At 50.3% G+C, this 10,767-nt stretch overlaps 1 protein-coding gene across 1 annotated transcript in view; it reads right to left on the bottom strand.

The window, feature by feature from the left end:
• The window catches only part of PRKCA (protein kinase C alpha), a 199,320-nt gene continuing 188,553 nt past the window's right edge, over positions 1-10,767 (bottom strand). Inside the window, exons 14-17 of the mRNA XM_077254691.1 lie at positions 10,679-10,759; positions 3,570-3,677; positions 3,093-3,233; positions 1-1,649 (exon numbers count right to left, since the gene is read on the bottom strand). Of these exons, the coding sequence (XP_077110806.1) occupies positions 1,485-1,649; positions 3,093-3,233; positions 3,570-3,677; positions 10,679-10,759 (495 nt within the window). The 3' untranslated portion in view covers positions 1-1,484. The remainder of the gene's footprint in view (positions 1,650-3,092; positions 3,234-3,569; positions 3,678-10,678; positions 10,760-10,767) is intronic.

Genomic DNA, 10,767 nt, shown 5'->3' with positions numbered 1-10,767 from the left:
TACAATAAGAGGGATTTATTGAAAAGACATTGGTTCGGTTACATGTACAGGAAGCTAATGTGGGGGAGCGACAGACATTACATCCCCGGAATCCGTCCTCCTCGCTGTCCCCGCACCGCGGGTCGTGCTGCCCCCGAGACCGGAGGGGAACAGTCAGAAATTCACAGTAAACACTTCAGATCCAGACGAGCAGCGGCGCCCCCCACACCGCCGTGTCAGGCGACCACCGAGGGGCGACCACTGCCGCCAACATAAACTGCGCCTCCAATCCTGGAAACCATCAGCAAGCTGCTGCTATTATTAGCAGCAATAATATCCCCCCTACGTATAATGCTCCGCCCCCTTGTACATTACAATACTCCGCCCCTTTGTCCATTCCCCCCTCTCGGGCGGCGGCAGCTTGCTGACTGTTTCCGGGCCGGACGGCGCTCAGTCACTGGTTCTAGGGGAGCGACACACAGTTAATGACATCACCCGATACATTATTATATGGATTATATGGTTAGTAGTTTAGACAATGATAGGAGTAGTTGTCGTCCTGTACCAGATCTAACACTGACCGGGGCAGGCACGCTCCGCTGAGGGTTGTAGTTCTCCTGCCAGAAATCATAAAAAAGGAACAGAATTCTCTCACAACCGAAGTGGTGTAAATGTTTCCAGGAGGGCATGATGGGAGTTGTAGTTCCCAGCTGATATATGGCTTCAGTGACATAGTGATATTTGGCTGCAAAAACGGCAGAGCCGAAAACTGCGCGGAAATGACTGGAAAAATCTCATTTTTGGCACAAATTTCATTGTGTGAATTGTCACAAAAGGAAAAAAAATATTTGTACTACAAATTAAAAAAAACAAAATCCTGGAGCAGAAAGTTCTAGAAGGATTGAAACCCCGGGAGATCGGCCATGCAAAGCCAGACGCCAAGTGTCCGCATGCCCCGCCGCCATGCCCCCCGCACAAACCGCCCGAAATCCCGGGATAAAAAAGGTAAAAAACGCAACATCGTATAGAAATATAGAAGATCTGAACATTCCGAGACAAATGTCGCCGCGGCAACCGGAACTCGAAAAGCCGGAGGTACAGAAAACACAAAGAAAAAAACCCGAAAATACTCACGAGAAGGAGACGGCGATCATAGAAAAGAGCGAGGACGGGAAAGAAACATGCGGAAACGACAGCGCCCCCCGCCGAGAGCGGAGGGAATTACCCCAAATTAGAAAACAAATCTCAGTGTAACGTCAGTGTGCGGAGATTAGCGGGGCGTACCGTCATGTAGAAGCCGCGCCCACCGCGGCCCCGGGGGCCGTACCGTCTGCCTCCTAATCTAGTGGCGCCCCCCTGGTGGAGGCCGCGGACGCTGATTAGTCTCCAGGTTACAACATTCAGTTTTTCATGATATTTTAACCCTGGAATTTTCAGGATTTTTCTCATTTTTTTTTCATGGCGACCTTAAAATTTCAGGGTTACGGTGTTTCCTCGGCGGCGTCTCACGGCGCGCTCTGCAGGCTCGGGTGCACGAACTGCTGGTTGATGAAGGAGAAGCCCTCGAAGTCGGCCTGGTCGATGTTGGAGATGACCAGCTGGTCGGGGGGCGTCAGCACCGGCTGCCCGCGGGTGAAGAACTTGTCGAAGTTCTCGGCTCCTTTGCCGCACTGTGGGGGAGACACAAAGTAACAAGGACAGTGATACAATGTATCTGCGCTTAAAGGGGCCACGCACAAAGTTATATCAGAGGCTGATGTGTATAGAGACCCCTCCACCGCAGTCCGGACCGTGCATGGCGCACAGCAGTGGTGGCTCGTCACAGGGAGCGGCGGGGCTGTGATCACACCGCAGCTCCGGGGGTGAGCGGAGGAATACAGCCAGACACCATCAGTCTCTGCTCTACAGCAGGTCCTGCGCTCCAGTCACCCCCAGAGCTGCACCTCACACCTGTGCCCCAGTTACCCCCAGAGCTGCACCTCACATCTGTGCTCCAGTCACCCCCAGAGCTGCACCTCACATCTGTGCCCCAGTCACCCCCAGAGCTGCACCTCACATCTAAGCTCCAGTCACCCCTAGAGCTGCACCTCACGTCTATGTTCCAGTCACCCCCAGAGCTGCACCTCACACCTGTGCCCCAGTTACCCCCAGAGCTGCACCTCACATCTGTGCTCCAGTCACCCTCAGAGCTGCACCTCACACCTGTGCCCCAGTCACCCCCAGAGCTGCACCTCTCATCTATGCTCGTCACCCCCAGAGCTGCACCTCACATCTAAGCTCCAGTCACCCCCAGAGCTGCACCTCACGTCTATGTTCCAGTCATCCCCAGAGCTGCACCTCACATCTGTGCTCCAGCCACCCCCAGAGCTGCACCTCACATCTGTGCCCCAGTCACCCCCAGAGCTGCACCTCACATCTGTGCTCCAGTCACCCCCAGAGCTGCACCTCACATCTAAGCTCCAGTCACCCCCAGAGCTCCAGTCTCGGAGGACCCGTATCACGCTCCAGTCTCGGGGGCCCCGTATCACGCTCCAGTCTCAGGGGCCCCATATCACGCTCCAGTCTCGGGGGCCCTGTACCATGTTCCAGTCTTGGGGGGTCCCGTATCACGCTCTAGTCTCGGGTGCCCTGTACCATGCTCCAGTCTCGGGGGCCCCGTATCACGCTCCAGTCTCGGGGGCCCTATATCACGCTCCAGTCTCGGGGGCCCTGTATCACGCTCCAGTCTCGGGGGCCCTGTATCACGCTCCAGTCTCGGGGGCCCCGTATCACGCTCCAGTCTCGGGGGCCCTATATCACGCTCCAGTCTCGGGGGCCCTGTATCACGCTCCAGTCTCGGGGGCCCTGTACCATGCTCCAGTCTCGGGGGCCCTGTATCACGCTCCAGTCTCGGGGGCCCTGTATCACGCTCCAGTCTCGGGGGCCCCGTATCACGCTCCAGTCTCGGGGGCCCTATATCACGCTCCAGTCTCGGGGGCCCTGTATCACGCTCCAGTCTCGGGGGCCCTGTACCATGCTCCAGTCTTGGGGGGTCCCGTATCACGCTCTAGTCTCGGGTGCCCATATCCCGCTCGGCTCTGGCCCCGTCACCACTGTGGCCCCTGGTCACTCACCACTTTGGGCTTGAATGGCGGCTGGATCTCGCGATGTTCCAGCTTCTCCCAGTCGATCCTCCGGAAGAAGGCGTGCTCTCGGATGTCGCGCTCGCCCTCCAGCCCGCAGCCCAGACGCTTCACCGGGTGTTTGGTCATCAGCTGCGGAGACACCAGAGGATGAATCTGTCTGCCGCTCGCCCCTCCACCGGGGTCATGGAGCAGGAGGCGCAGGATGAGCGGTGCGGGGTCAAATGGGCGCAGATAATACGTGATATCGGGGTCCGCAAAAGTCTCGGGGATCACTGCAGCATTGCCCACTGAGCAGTGACAGGGAAGGGTTAACCCAATGGCTGAGCATTGATTGGTTTCCATGGAAACGTTGTGCCCGTCCAGTGGAGACACAGTAACGAGTACCACAGCAAACCCCGGATCCCATCCTTAGTGACACACTGCAGCGATTCCTCAACTGTGCGCAGGCGCCCCCCGGGCACGTACCCCTTTACAGATGGACACGGCCTCCTTGGACATGGACTTCGGATACGAGACGTTATGTTCCATGATCGACTGGAAGAGCTCGTCCTCATCCTCACCATCAAAGGGCGGCTGCGAGAGAGGAGACATCATGTATACACACCTCTACTATAGGGGAGGACACTGTGCATATATACCTCTACACTACAGGGGAGGACACTGTGCATATATACCTCTATATCACATGGGAGGAAACTGTGCATATATACCTCTATACTACAGGGGATGACACTGTGCACATATACCTTTATACTACATGGGAGGACACTGTGCATATATACCTCTACACTACAGGGGAGGACACTGTGCATATATACCTCTATATCACATGGGAGGAAACTGTGCATATATACCTCTATACTACAGGGGAGGACACTGTGCACATATACCTTTATACTACATGGGAGGACACTGCATATATACCTCTATACTACATGGGAGGACACTGCATATATACCTCTATACTACAGGGGAGGACACTCTGCATATGTACAGTACCTCTATATTACAAGGGAGGACACTGCGCATGTATACCTCTATACTACAGGCGAGGACACTATGCATATATACCTCTATACCACATGGGAGGACACTGTGCATATATACCTCTATACTACAGGGGAGGACACTGTGCATATATACCTCTACACTACAGGGGAGGACACTGTGCATATATACCTCTACACTACAGGGGAGGACACTGTGCATATATACCTCTACACTACAGGGGAGGACACTGTGCATATATACCTCTATACCACATGGGAGGACACTGTGCATATATACCTCTACACTACAGGGGAGGACACTGTGCATATATACCTCTACACTACAGGGGAGGACACTATGCATACAGTATATACCTCTACACTACAGGGGAGGACACTGTGCATATATACCTCTACACTACAGGGGAGGACACTATGCATACAGTATATACCTCTACACTACAGGGGAGGACACTGTGCATATATACCTCTATACTACAGGGGAGGACTCTATGCATATATACCTCTATACTACAGGGGAGGACACTGCATATATACCTCTACACTACAGGGGAGGACACTGTGCTTATATACCTCTATACTACAGGGGAGGACACTGTGCATATGTACAGTACCTCTATACTACAGGGGAGGACACTGTGCATATGTACAGTACCGCTATACTACATACAGGGGAGGACACTGTGCATATATACCTCTATACTACATACAGGGGAGGACACTGTGCATATATACCTCTATACTACATACAGGGGAGGACACTGGGTGTATATATACAGCTCTGGCAAAAATTAAGAGACCACTGCAAAATTTTCTCTTTATAGGTATATTTTTGAGTAAAATGTAAATTGTTCTTTTATTCTATAAACTACTGACAACATGTCTCCGAAGTTCCAAGCAATAAATGTTGTATTTATTTTCTGAAAATGAGAAATAGTCAAAACAGCAAAAAAATGCATTGCTTGCAGACCTCAAATAATGCAAAAAAACAAAACAAGTTCATAATCATTTAGAAACAACAATACTAATGTTGTAACTCAGGAAGAGCTCAGAAATCAATATTTTGTGGAATAACCATCATTTTTAATCACAGCTTTCATGCGTCTTAGCAGCTCTCCACCAGTCTTTCACACTGCTCTTGGTGCAAAAATGTCAGCAGTTCTTCTCTGTTTGATGGCTTGTGACTATCCATCTTCTTGGTTAAATTCCAGAGGTTTTCAATGGGGTTCAGGTCTGGAGATTGGGCTGACCATGACAGGGATTTGATGTGGTGGTCCTTCATCTACACCTTGATTGACATAGCTGTGTGGCATGGCGCATTGTCCTGCTAGAAATTCCAGTCCTCAGAGTTGGGGAACATTGCCTGAGCTGAAGGAATCAACTGTTTTTCCAGGTTAACCTTGTATGCGGCTTGATTCATACGTCCTTCGCAAAGAGCAACCTGCCCAATTCCAGCCTTGCCGAAGCATCCCCAGATCATCACCGATCCTCCACCAAATTTCACAGTGGGTGCAAGACACTGCGGCTTGTACGCCTTTCCAGGTCTCCGGCTAACCATTAGACGACCAGGTGTTGGGCAAAGCTGAAAATTAGACTCATCAGAGAAGATTACCTTACTCCAGTCCTCTATGGTCCAATCCTTATGGTCTTTGGCAAACTTCAGCCTGGCTCTCCTTTGGTTCTCATTGATGAAAGGCTTTTTTCTAGCTTCACATGACTTGAGTCTTGCCTCTAGGAGCCTGTTACGAACTGTTCTTGCCGTACACTTCACGCCAGCTGCCATTCCTTTTGTAGGTCCCTTGATATTATCCTGCGTTTGCTGAGTGACATTGGAATAAGATGACGGTCATCCTGGTCAGTGAACAGTCGTTTTTGCCCTCTGCCGGTCTGTAGCTTTGTTGTCCCCAACATCTGCTGCTTGACCTTGTTGTAATGGACCGCTGTCTTAGAAATTTTAAGGATGGAGGCAACATGACGCTCACTGTGTCCCTCTGCTAGTAAAGCCAGAATTGAGCCCTTCTTTTCCTCACTCAAGATTTGGTTCAGGTGATCACCTAATCAGAAGCACATTAAGTAGAATGAGGTGTCCTCTGGTTGGAATTCAACTGACACAATGCATCACAATACTGACACAATATACCTGTATACTACAGGGGAGGACACTGTGTGTGTGTGTGTGTGTGTGTGTGTGTGTGTGTGTGTGTGTGTGTGTGTGTGTGTGTGTGTGTATATATATATATATATATATAATAGTACACTGCTCAAAAAAATAAAGGGAACGCTTAGACAACAGAATATAACTCCAAGTAAATCAAACTTCTGTGAAATCAAACTGTCCACTTAGGAAGCGACAATCAATTTCACATGCTGTTGTGCAAATGGAATAGACAGCAGATGGAAATTATTGGCAATTATCGAGACCCCCTCAATAAAGGAGTGGTTCTGCAGGTGGGGACCACAGACCACATCTCAGTACCAATGCTTTCTGGCTGATGTTTTGGTCACTTTTGAATGTTGGTTGTGCTTTCACACTCGTGGTAGCATGAGACAGACTCTACAACCCACACAAGTGGCTCAGGCAGTGCAGCTCATCCAGGATGGCACATCAATGCGAGCTGTGGAAAGGTTTGCTGTGTCTGTCAGCGTAGTGTCCAGAGGCTGGAGGCACTACCAGGAGACAGGCCAGTACACCAGGAGATGTGGAGGGGGTCATAGGAGGGCAACAACCCAGCAGCAGGACCATCTCAGCCTTTGTGCAAGGAGGAACAGAAGGACTGCCAGGGCCCTGCAAAATGACCTCCAGCAGGCCACAAATGTGCAAGTGTCTGCACTATTGGTTAGAAACCGACTCCATGAGGATGGTCTGAGTGCCCGACGTCCACAGATGGGGGTTGTGCTCACAGCCCAACACCGTGCAGGACGCTGGCATTTGCCACAGAACACCAGGATTGGCAAATTTGCCACTGGCGCCCTGTGCTCTTCACAGATGAAAGCAGGTTCACACTGAACACATGTGACAGACGTGACAGAGTCTGGAGACGCCGTGGAGAGCGATCTGCTGCCTGCAACATCCTTCAGCATGATCGGTTTGGCAGTGGGTCAGTAATGGTGTGGGGTGGCATTTCTTTGGGGGCCGCACAGCCCTCCATGTGCTCGCCAGAGGTATCCTGACTGCCATTAGGTACCGAGATGAGATTCTCAGACCCATTGTGAGACCATATGCTGGTGTGATTGGCCTAGGGTTCCTCCTAATGCAGGACAATGCCAGACCTCATGTGGCTGGAGTGTGTCAGCAGTTCCTGCAAGATGAAGGCATTGAAGCTATGGACTGGCCCGCCCGTTCCCCAGACCTAAATCTGATTGAGCACATCTGGGACATCATGTCTCACACCATCCACCAATGTCACATTGCACTACAGACTGTTCTGGAGTTGGCGGATGCTTTAGTCCAGGTCTGGGAAGAGATCCCTCAGGAGACCATCCGCTGCCTCATCAGGAGCATGCCCAGGCATTGTAGGGAGATCATACAGGCACGTGGAGGCCACACACACTACTGAGCATCATTTCCTTGTCTTGAGGCATTTGCACTGAAGTTGGATCAGCCTGTAACTTCATTTTCCACTTTGATTTTGAGCATCATTCCAAATCCAGACCTCCGTGGGATATTAGTTGTGATTTACATTAATAATTTTTAGGTTTTATTGTTCTCAACACATTCCACTATGTAATGAGTAAAGATTTACAACTGGAATATTTCATTCAGAGATATCTAGGATGTGGGATCTTAGTGTTTTTTTGAGCAGTGTATCTATAGTATACTACAGGGGAGGGACACTGTGTATACATGTCTCTATACTACAGGGGAGGACACCATGTACATATACACACACACACACACACATACATACATACACACATTATATATATATATATATATATATATATATATATATATATATATATATACACACACCTCTGCACTACAGGGGAGGACACTTTGTATATGCAGTTATGGGTGAAAGTGTTGGCACCTCTGAAGATGACGTATCCCCCCAGAACATTATCACAATTCCCCGCATTTCTTATACTCAGGTTTGTTTCCTTTGTGTTTATTGGAACAACACAAAAAATGAAAAAGAAGGCAAATTGGAGATAATTTCACATAAAACCCCAAAAATGGTCCGGACAGAATTGTTGGCGCCCTCAGGTTAATATTTGGTTGCACACCCTTTGGAATAAATAACCACAGTCGCTTCCTATAATCATCACAAGTTTCTTACTCCTCTCAGTCGGGATCTTGGACTCTTCTTACAATCTGCTCCCACTCTCATATTTTGTCTTCTCCCAAAAGCGATTGTAAGATCTCTTCACAGATGATCAATGGGATTTAGATCTGGACTCATTGCTGCCACTTCACAACTCTCCTGCGCTTTGTTTCCATCCATTTCTGGGAACTTCTTGAAGTATGTTTGGGGTCGTTATCCTGCTGGAACAACCATGACCTAGGACGCACACCCAGCTGTCTGACACTGGCAATACATTGCCACCCAAAATCCACTGGTAATCTTCACAGTTCATAATGCCTTGCACATAGTCAGGGCCCCCAGTGCCAGAGGCAGGAAAACATCTGTGACCTTCCACCATGTCTGACTGTGGGTGCTGTGCTCTTAGCTGTGCTCCTCCACCATGTCTGACTGTATGTACTGTGCTCTTACCTTCTCGTTCTGTTTTCAGTGAACAGTAGAATGATGTGCTTTACCAAAAAGCTCTATCTTGTCTCATCTGTGCACAAAACGCTTCCCAGAAGGATTATGGTTACTCCATACATTAGGCAGGCTTCAGCCTTGTTTATGTCCCTGTGTCAGCAGTGGGGTGTCCTCCGGCCATAGCGTTTCATGTCATGCACATGTGCATGGATACTTGTCGTTGACACTGATGTCCCCCTAAGCCTGCAGACAACTTGGATTTCTTTGAACCTTAATGGGGCGTATCCATCATCAGACTATCCTGCGTTACAGCCTTTCAGCTGTACATGTCCATGGAGATTAGCTGCAGCGCCAGAGGTAGTAAATGTCTGGACTATGTTGTGGACTAAGGACCATCCAGATCTCTGGAGATAGACCTGTAACCCAGAGATTGGTGATCTCAGTCCTCAGACCGTTCCCTTCTCCTCTCGGTGTTCTCCATGCTTAGTGCGGCACACACAGACACAATAATATATTTATTTCTATAGCACCAACATATTCCGCAGCACATTACATTTTAGAGGGGACTTGTACAGAATAAAGACATTACATCATAACAATAATCACATAGATCACCAGATACCAGGAGGAATGAGGGCCCTGCTCGCAAGCTTACAAACTATGAGGAAAAGGGGGGACACGAGAGGTGCATGGTAACAATTGCTTTAGTTATTTGGACCAGCCATAGTGTAAGGCTCGGGTGTTCATGTAAAGCTGCATGAACCAGTTAACAGCCTAACTATGTAACAGTACAGACACAGAGGGCTATTAACTGCATAAAGTGTATGAGAACATGATGTGAGGAACCTGGTTATGGTAAAAAGTTTGTATGGGCCACACAGGGATAGTTAGGTTAATGTGTTGAGGCGGTAGGTCAGTCTGAACAAATGTGTTTTTAGGGCACACTTAAAACTGTGGGGATTAATTGTATTACCCTGGGTAGTGCATTCTAAAGAATTGGCGCACTGCAAAGACTGCAGCAACGCTCCCCTTCTATCTGCTCTCGGGTGATTTCCATATTGCCCACACCTGTTACTTGCCACAGGTGAGTGTGAGTGAGCATCACAGGCTGGAAACAAAGGTGTTACCCACAATTCTGGGGCAACAAATGTGTCCGGACCATTTTGGGGGTTTTTGAGTGAAATTATCTACAATTTCCTTTTTTTTCCAGTTTTTTTGTTGTTTAAAAAAAAAAAAAAAAAAAAACTACTCAGCTGCCCCACCCACTCACCTGCCCCACTCCCACATTCACCAGACCCACCCCTCATCACTCAGCTGCCCCACCCCTCTTCCCACACTCACCTGCCCCACTCCTACACTCACCTGTCCAACCCCTCATCACTCAGCTGCCCCACCACACTTCACACACTCACCTGCCCCTCCCCATACTCATTTGCCCCACCTCACTTGCCCCACCCTTGCCCACACACTGACCTTTCCCTCCCCCACACTCGCCTGCCCCACCCCTGCCCACACACTGACCTGCCCCTCCCTCACACTCGCCTGCCCCACCCCTGCACACTGACCTGCCCCTCCCCCACTCACCTGCCTCACCCCTGCCCACACACTGACCTGCCCCTCCCCCACACTCACCTTCCCCACCCCTGCACACTGACCTGCCCCTCCCCCACACTCACCTTCCCCACCCCTGCCCACACACTCACCTGCCCCTCCCCATACTCATTTGCCCCACCCCACTTGCCCCACCCCTGCCCACACACTGACCTGCCCCTCCCCCACACTCGCCTGCCCTACCCCTGCACACACTGACCTGCCCCTCCCCCACACTCACCTGCCCCACCCCTGCCCACACACTCACCTGCCCTGCCAGCATCTCGTACAGCAGCACACCGTACGCCCACCAGTCCACCGACTTCCCGTACGGCTGATAGGCGATAATCTGCGGAG

This window comes from Ranitomeya variabilis, chromosome 4 (genome assembly GCF_051348905.1).
Source record: "Ranitomeya variabilis isolate aRanVar5 chromosome 4, aRanVar5.hap1, whole genome shotgun sequence".
NCBI classification, from domain to species: domain Eukaryota; kingdom Metazoa; phylum Chordata; class Amphibia; order Anura; family Dendrobatidae; genus Ranitomeya; species Ranitomeya variabilis.
Note: the sequence above shows the minus strand (reverse complement) of the source record. Positions and strands in the feature narration are given on the sequence as shown.